The sequence below is a fragment of the Vulpes vulpes genome, chromosome 9 (assembly GCF_048418805.1).
Source record: "Vulpes vulpes isolate BD-2025 chromosome 9, VulVul3, whole genome shotgun sequence".
Classification (NCBI taxonomy): domain Eukaryota; kingdom Metazoa; phylum Chordata; class Mammalia; order Carnivora; family Canidae; genus Vulpes; species Vulpes vulpes.
Genome location: NC_132788.1, coordinates 34,331,222 through 34,355,829, shown reverse-complemented (window position 1 = coordinate 34,355,829; position 24,608 = coordinate 34,331,222). Strand labels below are relative to the sequence as shown.

Genomic DNA, 24,608 nt, shown 5'->3' with positions numbered 1-24,608 from the left:
TTTTAAATGCATAATTTTCATAAATTAAAATGCACCCAATTTTAAATGTAAAATTCAGTGAATGTACTTATGTAACCTATAATCACAATCAAATAGATAACATTTTCATCATCCAGACAAGGTCTTTTATACTCTTTTGCAGTTATACTCCATCCCTTAACCCTGTCCTAGACAGCTATTGGTCTTTCTGTACTCCTATAAATTAGTTTTTTTTTTTTTTTATTTTACGTAAATGAAATGGTATGTTTCATTCTTTTGTGTTTGGTTTCTTTTGCTTAGCATAATGTTTGAGATTTCATCCATACCATTGTGTATTTTGTTTCTTTTTATGGTTGGGTTTTATTCCATCATAATCATAGTTTGCCCAGTGCCCTAAGGGTGGGTGACTGTTCAAGTTGCTTCCAGCTATTGGTTATTGTGAATAAAGCTACCAGAACATTTGTGTATAAGCTTGTGAACACTCTGTCTTCATGTGGCTTGGGTAAATGGCCAAATTTTCAACTTTATAAGAAACTGCAAAATTGTTTTCCAAAATGGTTGTACCATTTTACATTCCTACTAGCAGCGAGCGGGAGAGTCTGGTTTAGTTACTCCATACCTTCACCAACACTTGATATTTTTGTTTTTTGAATATTCTAGTGGGCATAGGAGTGTCTCATGGTGAATTTTTTCTTTTTAAGATTTTATTTATTCATAAGACACAGAGAAAGAGAGGCAGAGACATAGGCAGAGGGAGAAGGAGGCTCCATGCAGAAAGCCCGATGTGTGGGACTTGATCCCGGGACTCCGGGATCACGCCCTCAGCCAAAGGCAGACCACTCAACCGCTGAGTCACCCAGGCATCCCTCATGGTGAATTTAAATTTTATTTTCATAACTACTAGTGATTAGCATCTTTTCATGTGCTATTTGGCTGTTTTTATATCTTTTTTGAAACGTCTTTTAAAATTTTTTGCCTATTTTTTAATTGAGTGGTTTGCCTTACTGACTTAAAACATCTGAGTACATATCTATTTTATGATGATTTTCCCAGTCTGCTGCTTGCTTTTTAATTTTCTTAATAGTGTTCTTCAGAAAGCAGAAGTGAAGTATAAATTATGAATTTTTTTCTTCTATGATTTGTGCTTTTTGAATCCTTGTATGAAGTATTTGCCTGTCCTAAGGTAGCAAGGCTTTTCTTGTGCTCTTGAGACATTTTACAGCTTTATTTACACTGTGATCCATTTTGAGTATGATGTGAGGTAACAGTTCATTTTTTTCCATACAGCTATCTATTTGTTTCAGCACCAGTAATTAAAAAGATTATTAAAATTTCTCCTCTTTTACCTTTATCAAAAACCTGAGGGGAAAATCTGCATTGTTTTGTTTCATTTATCAGCGTGTCTATTACACCAATACTTTTTAAAAATATTTTATTTTATTTTTTTTAGATTTTATTTATTAGAGAGTACAAGAGCACTTGTGCAAGCATGAGCCAGGGGGAGGGGTGGAGGAGAAAGGGTGAAGCAGGGAGCCTGATGTGGGCTCTGGTCTCCATCCCAGGGGTGGATCATGACCTGAGCTGAAGGCAGGCACTTAACTGACTGAGCTCACCCCGGCACCTCTTAAAGATTTTATTATTTATTTTATTTTATTTTATTTTATTTTATTTTATTTTATTTTATTTTATTTTGTTTATTTTATTTTATTTATTTATTTATTTATTATTTTATTTTATTTTATTTATTTTATTTTATTTTACTATTTTATTTTATTTTATTTTATTTATTTATTTTCTTAAAAGATTTTATTTATTCATTCATGAAAGACACAGAGAGATAGAGAGAGAGGCAAAGACACAGGCAGAGGGAGAAGCACGCATCACACAGAGAGCCTGATGTGGGACTCGATCCAGGGTCTCCAGGATCACGCCCTGGGCTGCAGGCGGCGCCAAACCGCTGCGCCACCGGGGCTGCCCAAAGATTTTATTTTTAAGTAAACTCTGCACCCCAATGTTGGGCTTAAATTACAACCCTGAGATCAAGATTGCATGCTCTACTGACTGAGTTAGTAGATGGTGCCAGCCACACCAATACTGTACTTTTTAAATTATTTCATGCTAAAGTTTGTAATTAAGTAGTGTCACCTAACTTTTCTTTTTTCAAAATTGTTCTAGGTACTGTTTTGTATATCCTTCCTTACTTTATTCCCCAATTTGAGTATAGTTAATGTACAATGTTACATTAGTTTCAGATTATCTTTACTGATTTTGAAATCAGCTTGTCAATTTAAAAAAAATTCTGCTGGGCTTTTTTTTTTTTTTTTCTGCTGGGCTTTTGATTGAAATTGCATTGAGTATACAGGTCATTCTGGGAAATATTGACATCCTCATAATTTCTTCCAGTCCATGAATGTGGTGTGTCTGTCCATTTACTTAAAAATGTTTATAAGTAATTATAATAATTATAGATTTGTCATATTAACATGCCTTTCATTTTGCCCATGACAAATTTTTTTTTTTTTTTAAAGATGTTATTTATTCATGAGAGGCACAGAAAGAGAGGCAGGCAGAGACAGAGGCAGAAGGAGAAAAAGGCTTCATGTAGAGTTCAGTGTGGGACTCCATCCCGGGGACTGCGGGATCACACCCTGAGCTGAAGGCAGATGCTCAACCGCTGAGCCACTCAGGCGTCCCGAAGTTCTTGATGTTCGTATCTTTAGTCTTTCCGCTGGATTTGTGTGAAAATTCCTTAGTTCATTATTGTATTGATTCCTTTTATCTCTGTTAGTGATAAAGTGTGCCCACTTACTGTTTTATTGGTTGGGATCATTTTAAATATTTAATTATTTTAGAGTTTGGGGAACTGGATACAAAGACAATATAGAACACCTATTGGCCCCACAGCTTAGTTTAGTGATTCTAAAGCATTTTTCAGTTTTGCTTTGGACTGTTAAGCTAAAGCTGTAATTCATGTTACATCTGTTTTACGGCACTGCCAATTTGTTCCCTCAGATTTCTTGGTTTTGTTCTCTATTAAGAGAATGCTTGCAGTCCACATCACAGGCCTTGTTATATTTTATTCATCTTTTGCTAAGATGTTAACTTCTTTGAGAAGTAGTTTTATCTTCATATAGTCATTGCCTCTGCAGCATCACTGATACTCTACTCTCCCAGTTTATTTTTTGTCATAGCATTTACTGTTTTAATTTGTATGTCTTTCTCTGCAGTAGGATGTAAGTTCCTTGAGGGTAGGGACTTTGTCTTGTTCAGCACTATAATCCTAGCACCTGTATTCCTTTTTTAAATTAAATTTTAATTTCAGTATAGTTAACATGCAGTGTTATATTAGTTTCATGTGTGCAGTATAGTCATTCAACAATTTTGTATATTGGTATTCATTAAGATAAGTGTACTTGTAATCCCCTTCACCTATTTCACCCATTTCTGCTCCCCACCTCCACCTCTCCTTTGGTAACCATCTGTTTTGTTCTCTGTAGTTAGAGTCTGTTTTTGGTTTCTTTTTTTCCTTTGTTTTGTTTCTTAAATTCCACATATGAGTGAAAGCATATGGTATTTGTCTTTCTCTGACTTATTTTGCTTAGCATTATACTCTCCTAGCACTTACATTCTGGTAATTCCTGACCACAAAGTAAGCTAATAATTATTTAGTGAAGGAAGGAGGGAACTAAAGCAATAGGCAAGGCATGTGAGTAGTATTTTTTCCACTGCAGGCTTTGATTACTTGGTAAATTTTTAAAGTTACAGCTAGGCTTTGGGAAATATTTAACCATTTCTTACTGGTAGCTTTTGGAATAACTTAAAAACAGTTTTGAGGGAATGGGCAAGGTGTTGAACATTGTATTATCTGTCATTTCATTATCATGACCATAATCATAAGCATTTTGGATTTTTACAACAATACTGGCTACTACTACATTTTTCAGATGAGAAAACTGGCCTAGAGATGTTAAGTAATTTGTGTAAGATTGCACAAATAATAAGTGGTGGATTTTAGTCTGGTGCTGCATCTCTTGCTTTTTATATTGTGCTACAGGTGGAGTTTTTTTGTAGACTATCCTTGCTTAGGAATTTGTTATTATTTAAACCTCCTAGTGAAACTCAGGATGCTCTTTTCCCTGTTTGTTTGAATAATTAGTATTAGGTGAAATGTAACTTCCTGGAAAGGAATTTCCTCAATGCCTTTTCGAAAGTGGGCTCCTTCTGTTAATTCTTTCTGACAGTACTGCGTTTTTCCTTTTTAGCTCTTAAAATGATTGTTTACTCCTTTTTTGTTTATTTTGGTCTTTTAGAACACTTCAGAATTGTTTTGTTTACCCTGATCCCCTAGCCCCAAGTATGGTCTTGGTACATATTGGGTAATCAAATATTTATTGACAGACTGATTGAATTTCAGTTATTGAGGATAATACAAGTAACTTATAGGAGTGGTATCATTGAGATTTAGTTTCTAAGTGTAGACTTCTTTTGTAATAAAAATCTCTTCTATCTCTTTCCTTTTTAAAAGATTTATTTGAGAGACAGGGGAGGGGGAGGTTGACAGGGACAAGCAGGGATCCCTGGGTGGCGCAGTGGTTTAGCGCCTGCCTTTGGCCCAGGGCACAATCCTGGGAGACCCGGGATCGAATCCCACGTCGGGCTCCCGGTGCATGGAGCCTGCTTCTCCGTCTGCCTATGTCTCTGCCTCTCTCTCTCGCTCTCTCTGTGACTATCATAAATAAATAAAAAAAATTAAAAAAAAAAAAGAAAGGGACAAGCAGACTCCTCACTGAGTGCAAGTCTGATGTAGAGCCCAATCCCAGGACCCTGAGATCCTGACCCTAGCTGAAGTTAGACACTCAACCAGCTGAGCCACCAGGTGTCCTGTATGTTTCAGTTCTTTTTAGGAAAAAGAAATTTTCCCCACCAAGCAATCCTTTTTTAAAATTTAATTTAATTTAATTTTTTATTTTATTTTATTATAGTCACACACAGAGAGAGAGAGAGAGAGAGAGGCAGAGACATAGGCAGAGGGAGAAGCAGGCTCCATGCACTGGGAGCCCGACATGGGATTCGATCCCGGGTCTCCAGGATCGTGCCCTGGGCCAAAGCCAGGTGCTAAACCGCTGCGCCACCCAGGGATCCCTCAAGCAATCCTTTAATGTTGATATATATGGTATCTACATTCAGTAATTGTTAGCATTTACCACATTTTTTTCCCACTATATACATACAGTTTTTGTTTTTTTTTTTGGCTAATTTATTTGAGTCAGCTGCAGATACCATACTTTATCCCTGAATACATTAATGATATGCATCTGCTAGAGTATTCTTTTAAAAGCTACAATATAATTGTCACACTGAAGAAATTTAATATTTATTCAATATAGACGTACCTTGGAGATACTTGCAGATTCATGTCCAGACCAGTGCTGTAAAGTGAATATCATGATAAGGTGTATCAAATAAATTCTTCGGTTTTCCAGTAACAAGTTATATTTACACTATACTATAGTTTATTAAGTGTGAGATAGCATTACGTTTTAAAAAATGTGTGTATCTTTTTTTTTTTAAGATTTTATTTATTCATGAGAGACTCAGAAAGAGAGGCAGAGTCAGAGACAGAGGCAGATGCAGGCTCCCTATAGGGAGCCTGATGTGGGATTTGATCCTGGATCCCAGGATCACAACCTGAGCCAAAGGCAGACATTCAACTGCGGAGCCACCCAGGCATCCCAAAAAATGTATATATCTTAATTAAATACTTTACTGATCAGGTTGGTGGTTGCTGAAGGTTGGGGTGGTTGTGGCAGTTTCTTAAAAGATGATATTGAAGTTTGCCACAAGAAGTGTCTTTGTCTTTCTTTCCTGAAGGATTTTTCTATAGCATGTGGTGCGGTTTGATACCATTTCATCCACAGTAGAACTTCTTTCACAGTTGGGAGTCAGTCCTCTCAAACCCTATTGATGTGTTATCAATTATATTTATGTAATCTGCTAAGTTCTTTGTTGGCATTTCAACAATCTCCACAGCATCTTCACCAGGGGTGGATTGCATCTCAAGAAACCACTTCCTTTGCAGATCCATAGAAGCAACTCCTCATCCGTTAGTTTTATCATGAGATTGCAGCAATGCAGTCCCATCTTCAAGCCTGTAGTTCACTTGCTGTTTCCACCACATCTGCAGTTATTTCGTCCACTGATGTCTTGAGCCCCTCAACTGAAAGGCATCCTTGAGGGTTGGATTGGAATCAGCTTCTTCCAGACTCCTGTTCTGTTGATAGTTAGGCTTTTCCCATGAAGCACAAATGTTTTTAATGGCATCTAGAATGGTGAATGCTTTCTAGAAGTTTTTCATTTTATCTTGTCCAGATCCGTCAGAGGAATCACTGTCTAAGGCAGCTATATAGCCTTATGAAATGTATGTATTAAATATAAATAGTAAGACTGGAAAGTTGAAATTGCTTTGATCTGTGGGCTGCAGAATGGATGTTGTATCAGCAGGCATGAAAACAACATTAATCTTGTGTCTGGCCATTAGACCTCTTGGGTGACGAGGTGCATTGTCAGTGAGCAGCAGTAGTTTGAAAGGAATCTTTTTTTCTCTGAGCAGTAGATCTCAGCAGTGGGTTTAACATTAATTCAGTAAACCCACGTTGTCAGTAGATGTGCCGGCATCCAGGCATTGTTGTCCAATGTATAGTGCACAGGCTGAGTGGTTTGAGCATAATTCTTAAGGGCCCTAGGATTTTCAGAATGGTCAGTGAGCATTGGCTTCATCTTCGGTCACCAGCTGGATTAGCCCCTAACAAGGTGGTTGGTCAGTCTGTCCTTTGATTCCAGGCATTGAGTTCTCTGTGGCTTTGAATGTCTAAGGTGGTTTAATCTACAATGAAAATCTATTGTTTGGTGTAGCCATCTTCATTAATTAGCTAAGCTAGGTCTTTTGGGTGACTTGATAAAGCTTCTGCGTTAGCACTTGCTGCTTCACCTTATACTTTTATGTTTTAGAGGTGCCTTCTTTCCCTGTACCTGATGACACAATCTTGGCTCATTTCAATTTTTTTTTTGCAGCTTCCTTAGCTCTGTGTATAGAATTGAAGAGAGTTAACGGTTTGCTCTAGATTACGTTTTGCCTTAAGGGATTGTTGTGGCTGGTTTGAACTTCTACTGACATCATTGAAACATCCTTTATATCACAGTAATCAGTATTTTTTTTTTTAAGATATTATTTATTTGAGAGAGTGTGTGAGAGAGATTATGAGCAGAGAGTAGAGGGAGAAGCAGGTACCTTGCTGGGCAGAAAGCCTGACCTAGGCTTAATCCAGGACCAGGGGTTTATGACCTGGGTTTAGGATGGGCGCTTAATTGACTGAGTCACCCAGGTGCCCCTGTAATGTTTTGTTTTCTTATTTGTGTAATCACTAGAGCAGCACTTTCAAGGACTTTTCCGTTGCATTCACAACTTTTCAGCCTGTCTCAGCTTTTGGCATACTTTCCTCACTAAGTTTAATCATTTCTAGCTTTTGATTTACAGCAAAAGGTATAAATTTACCTTTGACTTTAACGCGTAGAGGCCATTGAAGGGTTCTTTATTGGCCTAATTTCAATATTGTTGGGTCTCAGATTAGGGAGACACCCAAGGGGCGGGGACTGCTCAGTGGAGCAGTCAGAACACACATCACGTTTACTGAATGTGTTTGCAGTCTTAATTGGATGTGGTTTGTGTCACTTCCAAAAAATTATAGTAGTGACACCGAAGATCACCGATAACAGATCACCATAACATAATGATAATGAAAAAGTTTGAGATACTCTGACAATTGCTAAGATAGTGACACAGAGACGCAAAGTGAGCAAATGCTATTGAAAAAAATGATGCCAATAGATTTGTTTGATGCAGAGTTGCTAAAACCCTTGTTTGTTAAAAACAAACAAACAAACAAAAAACAACACAGTATCTGTGAAACCCAGTGAAGCACAAAGCACAATAAAGTGAGATATGCCTGTAATGTTACATAATATACAGTTTATATTGAAATTTCTTCTGTTTTGTAGCAGTGTCTTTATATCTCTGTAATCTATTATTCAATCAAAGGTCACACATGGATTTTAGTTGTTATGGCTGTAATTTCCTTTTATCTGGAAGTTTCCCCAATGACAAAAATGTCAGTGTTGTGACACTGACATTTTTTAAGAGTCCAGGACAAGTATTTTTCAGAATTGCTTCAGTTTGGATTTTTTTTTGTTTCCTCTTAGGCCTCTGAGGGTTTATGCTGTTAAACTCTTAGCTTTGTAGGACTGAAAATTCTGAGACAATTTATTTTAGACTCTTAGAGTGATTTAGACTCTTAAATCACTAACCTACTTGGGATTTATTTATTTATGATAAATACAAAAATTTCTCCTTATTACTAAGCATCCTTTTCTTTTTATAAAGTTTTCCTGACTGTTACATTGTGAGTTCTTTTGATATTAAAAAATGCACGATGTTTCATTATAGCTCTGCCAGACTTAATTATTCCTTTATTGAACAGTAGACATTGTATTATTCATCATTTAGGTTGTTTCCCTTTTTTGCTGTAATAACCTTGTGACAAACATTATGGCCCATAAATGTTTGGTTGCTTTGTTCCTGGGCATAGATTTTTTTTTTTTAAGTTAAATTTTTTTTTTTAAAGATTTATTTATTCATGAGAGACACAGATTGAGAGGAGAGGCAGAGGCATAGGCAGAGGGAGAAGCAGGCTCCTTGCAGGGAGCCTGATGCGGGACTTGATCCCGGATCCGGGGATCACGACCTGAGCCAAAGGCAGGCGCCCAACCGCTGAGCCACCCAGGTGTCCCTTAAATTTTTAAAATAATCTGTATACATAGTATGGGGCTTGAACTCAGAACCCTGAGACCAAGAGTTGGATGCTCCACTGAGTCAGCTACCCCCCCCCCCCGCCCCCCCCCGTGTGTAGAATTCTATGTGGCAAATGTATTCTGGAATATCCATGGAAAAAGATTAAATAAATATTTCTTTCTTTCTTTCTTTTATTTAAGTTTTATTTGTTTACGTAATCTCTGTACCAAATGGGAGGCTTGAACTCAAAACCGCAAGACCAAGATTTACATGTCCCTCCAACTGATCCAGCCAAGTAACTCTTAATGATTCCTTCTTAAACCAATTGAACTGGGTGGGACACTTGGGTGGCTCAGTGGTTGAGTGTTGGCCTTAGGCTCAGGGCATGATCCTGGGATGCCAGGATTGAGTCCCACATTGGGCTCCCTGCAGGGAGCCTGCTTCTCCCTCCGCCTATGTCTCTGGCTTTCTCTCTGTGTCTCATGAATAAATAAAATCTTTAAAAAAACAAAAAAACAAAACCCAATTGAACTTTGATAACGCAGACTTTATTAGAAGATCAAAGATTGTTGAAGGTAAGATAAATTGTAGAATAACTTTGAAGGAAATCTCTTGACCTGTGTTAAATGATGTGTAACTTACATCCATTAATGTGGCTCAAAATTTTGCTGTATGTAGCATTACTTTATTTGCTAATTATTTGTTGCTTTTATTTTTGTTCTTTTTGAGAGAAAAAGAATGGTTTGCTTCCTATACTGCTTCTCTTTAGAGTCTTTAAGTTTACAATTCTCTGCTTTCTTTTGACTCATGAGAGTCATATTTGTGGCTTTGATAATGACTTTTAGAGTCGACAGCTAGATATTTAAATAAATTTTTTATTGGTAATCAAAGACAAACTTTTTTTTTTAAATGAATTGGCAAAGATTTAAAAATACCCAGTGAGTGAAAGTAAAGTTACATGAGTATTTTATAACTCCTGGTGCTGATGGAAATTGGTTACTGTTTCGGGGCGGGGGGGGGGGGATTTAGTTAGGTTTTTTTTTTTTTTTTTTAAATTTTTATTTATTTATGATAGTCACAGAGAGAGAGAGAGAGAGAGAGAGAGAGAGAGGCAGAGACACAGGCAGAGGGAGAAGCAGGCTCCACGCACCGGGAGCCTGATGTGGGATTCGATCCCGGGTCTCCAGGATCGCGCCCTGAGCCAAAGGCAGGCGCCAAACCGCTGCGCCACCCAGGGATCCTGGATTTAGTTAGTTTAAGATTCTTTTACTGTTAGAGGTATATTTTAAGTATTTTGATTCAAAGGTTTGGTATATCATTTTGTATCTGGTTTATTACTTTATTTCTAATAACAAAATAGTGACCAAATCTGAATTCTTAATAAAGAATTAAGTAGATCATATTTATAGCGGATATTATAGTGGATCATATTTATAGTACATACATATATATAGTATGTACTTTGTGAAGAATCCTTCATGACACTAGGAAATGCAGTATTCATGAAAAAGATTTATTATTTTTTAAGTAATCTCAGTAGGGCTTTACACTTATGACCCTGAGATCAAGAGTCACATGCTCTAATGAGTAAGCCAGCCAGGTGCCCTGAAAAGAATTTTTTGATGGCAGTATATACCACAGAGACAGCGGTCTAATAGTTGCCAGAGGTTCAGGGAAATTAGGAATTGATAGTAATGAATTTGGGGTTTCTTTTTGGGGTCTTGAAAATGTTCTGGCATTAGATCATGGTGATGGTTTACATACTAAAAACCCACTGAACTCTGCACTTTAAAATGGTGATTTTTATGATACGTGAATTATATCAATAAAAGTACTAAACTAAACAAATTGCCAACTCCCCATCTTTTTATGGCGGAGCATATGGCTATGCATCTATGCTAACAACTGCTCAAAAACTTGTAAATAAATTCAGCATATAAATGTGCATATTTTCTATACATCTATGGCGCAAGTAAGAAAAGGGACACAAGTCTAGGTATAAGCTGTGATCCAAATTTGTGTTTATAAACTGATCAGAAATAAAAGACTGGTGGAAGTAAAAAATGTGTACAACTAAGATTTACTACAGCAAAAGAATACAGCACAAAATCAGTAAGGAAGAAATGCACATGAGGTGAATTCTGGAGTAATATAATTCTCTGTTAGGGTTGTGGGATAGCTGTTTCAGGCATATTGTGTTAATTCTTTTTTGGCACACAAGTGATTGTTCCATTAATAATTCTTTTTATATCTTTCCTATTTTATACACTTCATTTCCATCATTTTATTTGCTTCATCACATCTTTCCATTAAATGGAGTTTTTTAGATTCAGAAGAAATGCTTCTTTAATTAAAAAATTGTGATATTGCTTTTGCTTATATAACTTGGAAACACAGGAGTTATCTGGGCATACCTGCTGATGGTGCAAGTATAAATTGTTCCGCACCTATACTGTCAGTGTCAATTGGGTCCGGTTTTATTATCTTTTTTATTTTTTATTTTTTTAAAGATTTTATTTATTCATAGAGATGCAGAGAGAGGGAGAGAGAGAGAGGCAGAGACACAGGCAGAGGGAGAAGCAGGCTCCACGCAGAGAGCCTGACGTGGGACTCGATCCAGGGTCTCCAGGATCACGCCCTGGGCTGCAGGCGGTGCTAAACCGCTGCGCCACCAGGGCTGCCCTGGGTCCGGTTTTAGTTTTATACTTTCTTTTCTAAGCAGTCATAATTATTTGTAAAGATTGATATTTTATTATTTCTTAGAGGTCTCAAAACAACAAAAAGATTATTAAATTTTTTTTTTCTTAAAATTTGCCATATAGGTCCATTGGGTCATTTTATAATCTAAGATAATATTAGGTCCTAGTGATTTTATTTTCCCCCATCATAAAATATCTTATTTCGATATCCTAGGAATTATTTTATCATTATTCTTAAGTTCTCTATTAAAGACTAAAATTGAAAAAACCCTGCAAAGCGATATATATGTCTACATCTACAAGGATTATTTACTGGTGTAACAAATTGTCATAATTATATAATTCTTCATTTTCTAATTGCATACATGAAATGTTGCATCATCTTTTAAGGCATCATGTTTTTACTATTGTGTAATACCTTTTTCTCACATTGTGCTTCTAAAGAGATATTTGAATAAGTGAGGAAAGGTCAGTCACAAATAAGTTAATCATTATGTACCATTTAAAAAACATGGAAACCTTAAATGTCCACCAGTAAGAATGGTTAAAAAATTACGGTGCATGCTGGGACACCTGGGTGGCTTAGTGACTGTGTCTGCCTTTGGCTCAAGGCATGATCCCGGGTCCAGGGTTTGAGTCTCACATCAGGCTCCCTGTGAGGAGCCTGATTGTCTGTCTCTGCCCCTTTCTCTCCGTGTGTCTCATAAATAAATAAAATCTTAAAAAAAAAAATTATTGTGCATGCATACATCTGAAATGGTGCCATTTTGTATTGAGTGATACAGGATGTCTGAAGAAAGCATGGCTAGGTGATTCATTCTGTGTAAAATTATGTATATCTACCAGAAAGGAAAATCTGAGATGTTTATGAAACATGATCAGAAGTCCTTTCCAAATGATAGGATTTGACTGACTTAATAAAACTTACTATGGATAAGTATCAATATTACAACCAAACTAATGATTGATTAATTTGGGGCCAAAGTGAGGAGAAGAAAAGCTCTACAGATAACAACTTCAGATTTAACATTAATGGTTGACCACTTTGATTTGCTTCCTTTTAGTCTTTTTTTTCTATGAAATATTTTAAATTTATAAAAGGAGTAAATTAAATGATTGTACCTATAAAGAGAATTTAAGTTGGGTTTTAACAACTTAAACAACTTACCTGGGTAGCTAAGTTGCTTAAGTGTCCAAATCTTGATTATAGTTCAGGTCACGATCTCATGGGTCATGCAGTTGAGGTCCGTCCTCCCTGCCCCAACGCATTGGGCTCCAGCTTCAAATTCAGTGGGGAGCCTGGGTGAGATCCTCTCTCTTTCCTCCCTTTGCCTGTCTCCCCACTCTCACATGCTTGCGCTCTCTTTCTCAGACAAATAAGTCTTTTAAAAAAACTTTTTTTTTTAACACCAAAAAAATCAAAGTGAACTAAACAACAAGATGTGTGTGTGATAATAGATAAGGGGAATTTTTTTTTTTTTTTTTAGATAAGGGGAATTTTTACAGGGGGTGGTGCATACAGTGAAACCATAAATGTTCACCTTTTAGCATATAACCCAAGAAACAAAAAGAGAGTCCCTTGAAGACTACTCTTGAACATTATATATGGTCTTTTGTTTTATGGAATGTGATGAATGTGGTTATCATTGATCTTTGCTTACTTATTCATGTATCTCTTTAGAAATGGTATTCCAGGAGCAAGGTATAAATTTATAACATTTGTTTGTATCGGTTAAGTTTTGTCTCAAGGCTGTATTCACCCCTGTGTATAAGTATGTCTGATGCTTACATATTCATATGTTGAAAACTTATAATTACAGACTCAACATTATTTGAGAGTAGAGATGTCCTTATATTCTCTAATTTTGTTCAGTATTTCCTTGACTTTATAAAATTAATCTTGTCCTAAGTAATTCTGTCATGTTCTGAGTATGAATGATCTGCTTAGTATGTTTTCCTTTTTGAGTCTCCGTTTATGATTTTTCTCTTGGATGGTCGTGGCCTTTTGTTATTGAAGAGGGGAGGTGCGAGTTTGTGTCTTTGTTGGCCTCTGCTCAGGTGTAGTTCTTACCCGGTCTGTATTATTCTCTATATCCTGCAATGGATTTCAATTGGGTAAGTGATCAATATAGTGCATCTTCCTCCACTTGTTCTTGGGCCTCTTTGGGTCCTCTTAAAAGTACCCCATCCTCCCATGGGCTTAGGAACTCTCAGCTGCTTTCTTATACTTCATTGAGGTGCATATGATCTTTGAGGCTATATTTACTCATTCTTTTTCTTTTTTTAAAGATTTTATTTATTCATGAGAGACACAGAGGCAGAGACACAGGCAGAGGGAGAAGCAGGCTCCATGCAGGGGTCCCGACGTGGGACTCGATCCCGGGTCTCCAGGATCACGCCCTGGGCTGAAGGCAGCCCTAAACCACTGAGCCAACCAAGCTGCCCCTATTTACTCATTCTTTATCACACTTCTGTATTTAGATGTTGGATGGGAGTTATCACCCTTGAAATTGAATCCTCTAAGGCTCTTTTCTTTTGAGTTTCTACTCAGTTCATCAGGTTTCTATAATTCCATTGTGTTTATCACCCCAAGGTATTCCACACCTTCTATTTCTTTTTCTCTAAGATGTCTTTACTGGTCCAAGAATCTTTTTTTTTTTCTTTTTTTTATGATTTTATTTATTCATGAGAGACAGAAAGGCAGACACAGGCAGAGGGAGAAGCAGGTCCCTGCGGGGAGCTTGATGCAGGATTCAATCTCAGGACCCTGGGATCACAACGTGAGCCAAAGGCAGAAGCTCAACCACTGAGCCACCCCGGTGCCCAAGAATAATTTTTTTTTTTAAATAAAGATTTTATTTTTAAGTAATCTTTGTACCTAGAAGGGGCTCAAAATCACAACCCTGAGATCAAAAGTCGCCTTCTCCACTCACTGAGCCAGCCAGGTGCCTTTTAGGAATAATTTTTAATAATCATTTTTCATGATTTTCTTTCTCTTTTTTTAAAAAGTTATTTATGAGAGCAAGAGAGGTTGGACGAGTAGGGGGGGAGGAGTAGAGAGGAACAGCAGACTCCATGCTGAATGTGGAGCCCATCATGGTCCTTGATTCCGTGACCCTGAGATCCTGACCTTAGCTGAAATCAGGAGTCAGGTGCTTAACCAACTGAGCCACCCAGATGCCCTAGTAATCATATTTAATAATAGTTTAAGATTTAAAGTTTCTGTTGATCTCAAGATCTTCATTTATTTGTACAGGGAAGCTTTTAGACTCCATCTTCATATATTTGTACAGGGAAGCTTTTAGAATCCAGAAAGTCCCTTCACTTCTTAGCTCTTGCGTTATTGCTGCAGTAGATTTTTTTTTTTAATTTTTATTTATTTATGATAGTCACACAGAGAGAGAGAGAGAGGGAGGGAGGGGGCAGAGACACAGTCAGAGGGAGAAGCAGGCTCCATGCACCGGGAGCCTGACGTGGGACTCGATCCCGGGTCTCCAGGATCACGCCCTGGGCCGAAGGCAGGCGCCAAACCGCTGCGCCACCCAGGGATCCCTGCTGCAGTAGATTTACTATGATTTGAATGGTGAGAGACTGATAACAAGGAAAAAAATTTTTAACTTAGGCACAGATCTTTTATTTTTGGTTAGGCTTACATAATTCGAAAAAGTAAACATAGTTAACACAAATATGATAGGAGGTGCTCTGGTAGAAGGCACTGGTCATAAGAAAGCTGGATAATGAATCTTCATGTACAGATGCTAGTTTGATCTTGCCAAATGAATGTGCTATCTTCTGAGTGTGACAGTTGGCATGCAGGAGAAGAAAGAACCAAAGCCTCTTCTCCACTAGATTAGGCAGCCAGGCCTTTCAGGAGTATTATTACAGATGACATGAAGGTGACTGCTATGATAGCAATGACAACATTCATAGCTATGACTATGATGATGTTTATCACAAACAGTTTGACAAAATCTGTAAATTCTTTTATTTTTTATTTTTATTTTTAGATTTTATTTATTCATTCATGAGAGACACAGAGAGAGAGGCAGAGACACAGGCAGAGGGAGAAGCAGGCTCCATTCAGGGAGCCCGATGTGGGACTTGATCCAGAGACCCCAGGATCATGCCCTGAGCCAAAGGCAGCCGCTCAGCCGCTGAGCCACCCAGGCATCCCAAGATCTGTAAATTCTTAGGGTGCTTCTTTCTCATCCAGCTGATCATCCCTGATCCATTCCTTGGACAGGGCACAAAATGCACTTTCACAAAAGTGAATCCAGTGCATTCATCACTGAAAACACACCAGTCATGATATTTGCTTATTTGGAAAAACGGTAAAAATACTATTGCATCATTTTGGAAACGAGTCCAGTCTAAGCTACAAGAAAATGTATGGTTAAAAAAACACACACGACTACTTTTGGTGGTGTAGCTTTAAAATCATGTGCTTGGCTATAAAAGCCCTATAAGCAAAGTTAGTGAATAATAGGAAATTTTAGTATCATCATATTATCTGATATTTATTTCATTTCCCTATTTTGTCTTCCTCAGCTTTCCCATCCTTTTGTTTTACTTAGGAAAGTAGTAAAGAAGGAGGATTTGCAAGTCATAATCTTTCATCACCCACTCTTAATTTCCCCTGCTCAACCTCCACTTTGAACATGTTTGTGTCTTCTAGTTCCTCTCCTTTTGCTTGGCTACGTGGCTGATGTGTTTCAGATACCATATTAGGTTTTAGAAAGGCTTTTCTTAACAAGACTGTTTAGGCACAGGAAATGTGGGAGGTGGGAATTTGAGGTGGTGGGATATCGGGATGATGATTCCACATATATAAAACGTGAAGTAGGTACTAATTCTTTTCCTTCATAATTCGTAAAAGTTAACTAGAGTGGTTATGCAGATTCAGAGCTGTTGATTTGCTCCTCTGCCATCTTGAATGGAAGATGCTCTAAAAAGCATCTTTGATTGACATTGATGTTCATTTGTATCTGGTGTTGACTGATTTTAAGAGTATATATATAGTAACTTCTAAGACATTTTTTTCAAGAGAGAAATTTCCCACATATATATCTTGGAATTATTATAAAGAATTTCTAGTGTGATGTTAGCTGCAGATACTGTATTAACTCTTACGCTTTTATCAACCCAGGACACCTCGTCCAGTCATTGTGGAGCCTATGGAGCAGTTTGATGATGAAGATGGCTTGCCAGAGAAGCTAATGCAGAAAACTCAGCAATATCATAAGTAAGATTTATTAATAAAGATATTTTAGATATGTGCTATCAAGGATACATATTATCCTGGTTGGTCTACATCAAATGCTATTATTTTGTATATGGGTAGAACATTAACTTGGGCAGTGGGAGGTAGGTGGATGGAGACTATCAGTAATTATGTTAGAAACAGTATAATCTAGATATCATGAAAATATTTTAGTATGTTTTAGGTGTACTGTAAGTTAAAAGGAGACTTGGCAGGGGTAAAGCAGGGGAGATCCTAGTTATTTAGGGTAAGGACAGGAAGTACTCTTCTTAGTGGTAGAAAAGAAAAGTAGCCTTTTTTAAAAAAAAGATTTTATTTATTTATTTGAAAGAGAGTGAGCAAGAGAGAGCATGAACCAGGGGGAGCGAGTGGAGGAGAAGTAGACTCCCTGATGAGCAGGGAGCCCAGAGTGGGGCTCAATCCCAGGACCCTAGGATCATGGCATGACCTTGGGCAAAGGCAGACGCTTAACTTGCCAAGCCATCCAGGTGCCCTGAAAAATAGTCTATTTTCAAAATGTATATTATTCTTTTACCAGTTGCTTTTTGCTCACTATACTGGAAATGTTTTTATGTGAATTGGCTGCATGAATATATTGTGTTGTTTTTAATCAGGTACTTGTTCATTATAATAAATAAAACTAATATATTTACATGCATGAATTCAACAGATACTGGAGTGCTTTTGTGTTAGGCAGTGTTCCAGGTGCTCTCATTGAAACTTGGAACTGTTTTTGCCTTCCTGGTGCTTATATTTCTGGTGGTGGAAGTACACAAGAAATAAGAAACCAAAAATTAAAACATCTACTAAATTGTGAAAATTATTATTTAAAAAAACCAACTAATAAAAGGTGTAAAGGCTTAGATCAAAATGTATGCATATATAAAATTGATTAATACTGACAAATTGTTTTCCAGAAATATTATAAAATTTAAACTCCTTGGTGTATGTATAAAGGTATTTTTGTTTATCGTGACAAAAAGATGGCGATGTCCAAAATGGTATTTTATGCATGTTATTTTAATTAGCATTCTTTGATTTTAGTTCAGTTGAATGTTTTTTCTGTGTAGTTAATTTAAATGAGAAATATGAGTGCTTGTTCTATGCCTGGTGTAGGAGATGAATTAGTGAACAAAATAGGCCAGAAATTCGTGCTATGTAGGGGTGGTAAGGAGGTTAAACAATAAAATTAAGGGAATCCCTGGGTGGCTCAGCGGTTTAGCGCCTGCCTTTGGCTCAGGGCGCGATCCTGGAGTCCCGGGATTGAGTCCCACGTCGGGCTCCTTGGCATGGAGCCTGCTTCTCCCTCTGCCTGTGTCTCTGCGCCTCTCTCTCTCTCTCTGTGTCTATCATAAATAAATAAATCTTTAAAAAAAAAACCAATAAAATTAGTAAAATAAATATAGCAGAAAGATACAGGAAAGTGAATGCTTTGGAACAGAGAAGTGTGGTTCTTTGTACAGGTGGTTGGAGAAGCCCTACTGAGAAGGTGAGATTTAATTATAGCTTGAAGGAGTGGGGAGGAAGCTAGCTGTATAGGATCAGAATTAGGATGGAGTAGAGAAAATAGTGATCTCAGCAGAGGAAACAGTAACTATAAAGGCCTTGAGAGAAGACTCTGGCAAGTTCTAGGAACAGTAGAGAGGCCAGTTTAGCTGGAGCATGGTGAGTAAGGAGAGGAAACAGTAGGGATGAAGTAGATAAGGGATGTTGGGAGGAGAGCAGATTGTTGTGCCTTGCTGGTTATTAAGCTGATATCTTGGTTTTTGTATTTTATGAGAAAGGAAGGAGCAGAGTAGTGATTTATTTATTTTTATTTTTTAAAGATTTTATTTATTTATTCATGAGAGAGACAGAGAGGTTAGAGACACAGGCTCCATGTAGGGAGCCCGATGCGGGACTCGATCTCGGGTTTCCAGGATCACGCCCTGGGCTGAAGGCAGCATTAAACCGCTGAGCCCACCCAGGCTGCCCCAGAGTAGTGATTTAATCCTAAATTTAACAATAGCTTTTTTTGGCTGTTTTAAGAATAGATTTATAAAGAACCAAGAGTAGAATTGGAGAAGATAGTAAGTTTGGAGCCTGTTGAAGTGGATATTGCAGTGTTGATGATGAGAAGTGGTCAGATTCAGGATATAGTTTGAAAATAGACTTTGGATTTTGTTGATGGATATGGGAGAGAGTTGAAAGCATGATTACATGGTGGTAGGCCAGAGTAACTGGAAATTTGGAAATTGCTAATGATCAGTCTGGAGAATCCTGTAGGAGGAGCAGTTTTGGGGGAGGAAGTTCAGGAACTTTGTTTGGGCATGTTACGTTTGAGACAGTTTTCAACATCCAAGTGAAGAGGTCAAGTAAGTAGTTGGATTCACATCTGGAATTTAGATGAGTTCTCTGGGCTACAGTTACCACATGTGATAGAGAACTATGTCAAAGGAGTGAGTCCCGGAATACTCTAGTATATAGACGATGAAAAATATTAAAGGAAGAGGGTTGGTGATATCATCAGTTGTAATTCAGAACCATTTTAATTTCTCATACAATGCTATTTTTCAAAGACTTACTATGACTTCCTAGTCACTTGACATTTTTTGTGGTTATAGTTTACCATTACACATTTGAACTACAGCATACTTTTGGATTTAAGAATTAGAGAATAGAGTTTTAAGGGTGTTAAAGAAAGTGGAATTTATATGCATATAAGAGTGTTTGTTTATATACTGATTTAATTACCCAGAAAACCTTATTAGATCTGGTTATATTTCTAGTTTTGCTACTAAAGGGTTATGTTCAGAAGAGAATGTTCACAAAGCATAAGAGCCATGATTCAAATTTATTCTAACTCCTTAAATCCATATTGTTTTTAGTGTTTCCCTTTGAGAAAAAGGAAGATTTTAAAAATATTTATGATTATAGTCCCAAGTCTGATTGAGGAATTACTAAGAAATATTCTTCCAGAAAAATTAGTAGGTGGTTGATTCCCCTCATTCCTTTCCCTTTTCTAGTCAATGTTTTTTTTTTTTTTTTAATTATTTATTTATTTATTCATGAGAGACACAGGGAGGCAGAGACACAGGCAGAGGGAGAAGCAGGCTCCATGCAGGGAGCCCAACATGGGACTTGATCCCGAGACTCCAGGATCACACCCTGGGCTGAAGGCAGGTGCCAAACTGCTGAGCCACCCAGGGAACCCCCTCCAGTCAATGTTTTTTTTTTTTTTTTTTTTTTTCAGTCAATATTTTAAAAAGAAAAAGTCCAAATCTATTTTTTAGGTATAGAATTCCAGATCATGATTAACTTTGATTTTCCTTATATACCTCTGAATATCTTTGAAGCTCTTTCTTGTTACTACATCTTTTCTTTTGTGACAACCTCTCCCTGGCTCTCCCACATTTGTCTCACCTACCCATCTTTCCCTCTCCACCCTAAAATAAAAGTTAAAATTTAGGATTGCAAGGCATCTATACTTACATTGGTGGGATAGGGATTCTATTTTTACCAGTATTTTATTTTATTTTTAAGATTTTATTTATTTATTCATGTGAGATAGAGAGGCAGAGACATAGGCAGACGGAGAAGCAGGCTCCATGCAGGGAGTTCGATGCTGGACTTGATCCTGGGACTCTAGGATCATGCCCTGGGCCGAAGGCAGGCACTAAACCGCTGAGCCACCCAGGGATCCCCATTTACCGGTATTTTTAAATAGAAGTTGTGATAGGCAAGAATAATTGAAAAAATTCTTTGAATTTCAAGTACATCCATAGGTCATTATTTTTTAAAAAAATCTTTTGGTTGTTTGCTGATCATTCAAGAAATAAATGTTAAATGTATATAGTTTGCTAGATATTGTGCTAGGTACTTGAGTTACAGCAATTAATAGATATATTTTTAAGTGAGGTCTTTGTTTTTTGGCATAGCCAATTTGCTTAGCACGTAATACTCAATGTGCTATCTGCTTTTAGTACTATCCCTGAAAGTTACTACTTTTATTTTTATTATTTATTTTTATTTTTATTTATTTATTCATGAGAGACACTCATAGAGGGAGGCAGAGACACAGGCAGAGGGAGAAGCAGGCTCCCTGTAGGGAGTCCGACCTGGGACTTGATCCCAGGTCTTCAAGACCACACCCTGGGCCAAAGGCGGTGCTAAACCCCTGAGCCACCCAGGCTGCCCAAAAGTTACTCCTTTTAGAAGAAAAATTTGATTCTAGATGGTTAATTTAGGGCGTATTTGATTCATGTGTTGTAGATTGCCTTACATAAAATTGAGTGAAAATCAGAAAGGCCTCATTGAAGTTGATAATTAGGGGAGTGCACCTTGTAATAATCAGATTGCTTACATTGGAGTCTTGGTTCTGTTCTTACTTGTTGGGTGGGCATCCTGGGCTGTCTCTTAACTCAGGGCTATTAAAACATGCATTACGATATTGCCGTGAGGTAAACATGTAGAGTACTTGCCTGACACAGTGCCATGAGCATTGCAACTGCTTGGTAAATGGTTATTCTTGTAATTCTTATTTATTGTTTTGCCTTTTAAACATATATTTCTGTGTTTTCAAATGTGAACTTAGGGAAAGAGAACAGCCGCCACGTTTTGCTCAGCCTGGGACATTTGAATTTGAATATGCATCCCGATGGAAGGCTCTTGATGAAATGGAAAAGCAGCAGCGTGAGCAGGTTGATAGAAACATCAGAGAAGCCAAAGAGAAACTGGAAGCAGAAATGGAAGCAGCCAGGCACGAACACCAATTAATGCTAATGAGGCAAGGTAAAAAAAAATTTTTTTTAAGATTTTATTTTATTTTATTTATTTGAGAGAGAGAGAACATGAGTAGGGGGAAGAGGCAGACTCCCCACTGAGCAGAGAACCTCTCACAAGGCTCTATCCCAGAACCCTGGGATCATGACCATGAGCCAAAGTCAGCCACTTAACTGACTGAGCCACCCAGGTGTCTCCAAAATGGGCTTTCAAATAGATACGGTATGGTTTTTTTCCTCTGTTTTTAATTTAAAAAAAATTTTTTTTAGTTTTTAATTCATGAGAGACACAAGAGAGAAGCAGAGACATAGGCAGAGGGAGAAGCAGGCTCCTTGCAGGGAGCCCGATGTGGGACTCCATCCCCGGACCCAGGATCATGCCCTGAGCCAAAGGCAGATGCTCAGTCGCTGAGCCACCCAGCCATCCCTAATTTTTTTTTTCTTAAAGCTAAGTTTATATTTCCCAGTGTTACCTATTAACTATTTAAGTTGCCAGTTAGGAGTTTAGAGATAGTTGGGACTCTCACTTTATTAGAAAAAAAATCTCCCTTTTCTAAGAACTTCCTTTAATAAACCAACAATCTCAGAATCCCTTATTAAAATAAGTTTTTGGGTCCCTGGGTGGCTCAGTTGGTTAAGCATCTGACTCTTGATCTCAACTCGGGTCTTGATCTTAGGGTTATGAATTCAAGCCCTGCATTTAAAAAGAAAAAACCGTTTACCTATATAAGTTGTATAGTTTAGAGGTTATTAAAGGGTTTTTAAATTTTGCTTGTAAAAATAGATGATTTGCTGGCAAAAAGAGAAGCACAGTGGGTAATTTTTGGTATGTAGATTTGGGATAAAGTCACATAATCAAGATTTTGTTTTGGTGTATACCTGACACTAATATTGCACTGGAATTAAAAACTTAAAAGATTTTGATTGATGGAAAGAATAATTAAGACAAATGCTGGTTGTATAAGATTATACTGTCTGTCCAAAGATTACAGATGGATATTCTTTGGCAGGAATGAAAAAGATTTCATGTATGCTGACGGATATGGGGATTCAGGAGGATTGAATTTGTAGTTGGCAAGAATATTTTAAACATTTGAGATAGAACTAACTGAACTTTTCAGAGCAGTCCTAATGGGTGATCCTTTATTCTTCTATTCATTGGTCAGACACCTAACATGATAAGCTACTTAAATATATGTAGAAGCTCGCTTTTCCTCTTATCCTCTTGTGTTTCTTTTTATGCCTTTATTATCTCTTTGCTTCTTTTGTGTTCTGTAATTCTCTAAATAATTTCTTCTGGTTATTCCTGCCACTCATTTTTTCAACTATCCATAATAGTTTGTATTTCTTAAAATAAGCATTTGATTACTCTCTATTTTGCTGTTTTTTATTTTATTTTATTTTTTTAACATTTCAGTAAACATTTACCTACATTGTCTTTGCTACCCCCAGAGATCAAGGCACCGGGATGCTTACCTAGGTTTCTGCGGTAGTCTTCTTATTGGACTGTCATTTAATCTTGGTTCTTCCAATCTGTTCTTCATACGAGAGCCAGTATTTCTTTAAAAGGTGAAAATATGATCATCGTTCATTTTTAAATCCTTTTGATAGATTCTTAATTCCTAAAAGCCCAGGATTGTTTATTTGGTTTTTCTGTTCAGTAAACATTTATTGAACATTTATGATCAAGTCATTAAATAACTGTCCTGAAACTAAATAAGCTAAACAAAATCCAGTGCAACAACTAAAGAAACTAGTCAGACATTTCTGGTTTCATTTGGACGCTAAACTTACCAGTTCTGCAAGTTCACTCTTCTAAGAAAATTGAGCTCATTTATATTACATAATATGTTTCAAGATAAACTAAGTCTCTTATCTAGCAGAAAATTTTAAAGTGCTTTATAAAAAGATAAGGTTACAGAATCATTGCTTAGAGATGGAAGGGAGATCTTTATCTAGTCTGGTGGTTTTGTGGTTCTAAAATTTGTTAACACATCAGAGTCGACTGGGAAATTTTTTAAGATTTCGTTTCGTAGGCTTCATGATTACTCTCATACTTCTGTCCAATATATGCATTGTTTTCTACTTATGGCCTTCTGGGCACTTTGCCACTGTCTACAGTCATGCCATGGTTAGGACATAACATGATTAAATATGTACTACATATTTAAATTTGTACTACAAGATACTTGTTGATGATGACAGACAGTATTGTAACAGTCATTACTTAACGTATTTTTTAAGGTCAGTTGGTAGAAGACACTGAGGTATTTGAGGATATAGTGATGACAAAGAGCAATATTTCTTCAGGTCTCATAAAGCTCTTCTGAGCTCTTAGAAGATTTGTCTCATCCCTAAAACTTGACTTTTGAAGCAGAATAATTTTGTAAAGTTATGTCTCCTGAGTTTTTATCTTTTCATTGCTTTTTGTGTGTTTATTTATAACCCTTGTTGACAATATTTCGGTTTGTAATAGAAAAGCACATCACTTAGTGTATCCTCCTTCTGGGTATACTTGTGCTAAAGGACATCTTGTATTTATTTCAGCAAAAGACTACAGGTGATCAATTTTTTTCAGTGTTCAAAAATTTTTTTTATTCACAATTTTCTTTCTTTTGTTCTACAATTTTATAGTTCATACACCATTTTTAAGGGTTTATTCAGATGCCAGGAGGGACTTTAGGTAATCTTTGTTCTGTGGCTGTGCAGAAACAGAAACAGGACTCTTCAGATGACCTATGGAAATAGAAAACTCAAATAGTACAGAGAAAGTGTACTCCTGTCTTCTTCTACCTTCTGCTTTCTTGTAGGAATCACAGTCTCTTCTGTATTTTAAGTTTCTTTCTTTCTTTTTTAAAGATTTTATTTATTTATTCATGAGAGACGGAGAGAGAGAGAATCAGAGAGACACAGGCAGAGGGAGAAGCAGGCTTCATGCAGGGAGCTGGATGCGGGACTTGATCCTGGGACTCCAGGATCACGCCCTGAGCTAACGGCAGGCACCAAACCACTGAGCCACACCGGGATCCCCGTATTTTAAGTTTCTTTTGTATATCCCTTAATGA

The 24,608-nt window shown here is 37.1% G+C and overlaps 1 protein-coding gene across 2 annotated transcripts in view; it reads left to right on the top strand.

Annotated features, from left to right (window-relative positions):
- PSPC1 (paraspeckle component 1) overlaps positions 1 to 24,608 on the top strand; it is a 107,454-nt gene that overhangs the window by 8,312 nt on the left and 74,534 nt on the right. For both annotated transcript variants that reach the window (XM_025996623.2, XM_072719776.1), the window contains exons 3-4: positions 16,670 to 16,765; positions 21,357 to 21,553. In XM_025996623.2, the coding sequence (XP_025852408.1) occupies positions 16,670 to 16,765; positions 21,357 to 21,553 (293 nt within the window). The remainder of the gene's footprint in view (positions 1 to 16,669; positions 16,766 to 21,356; positions 21,554 to 24,608) is intronic.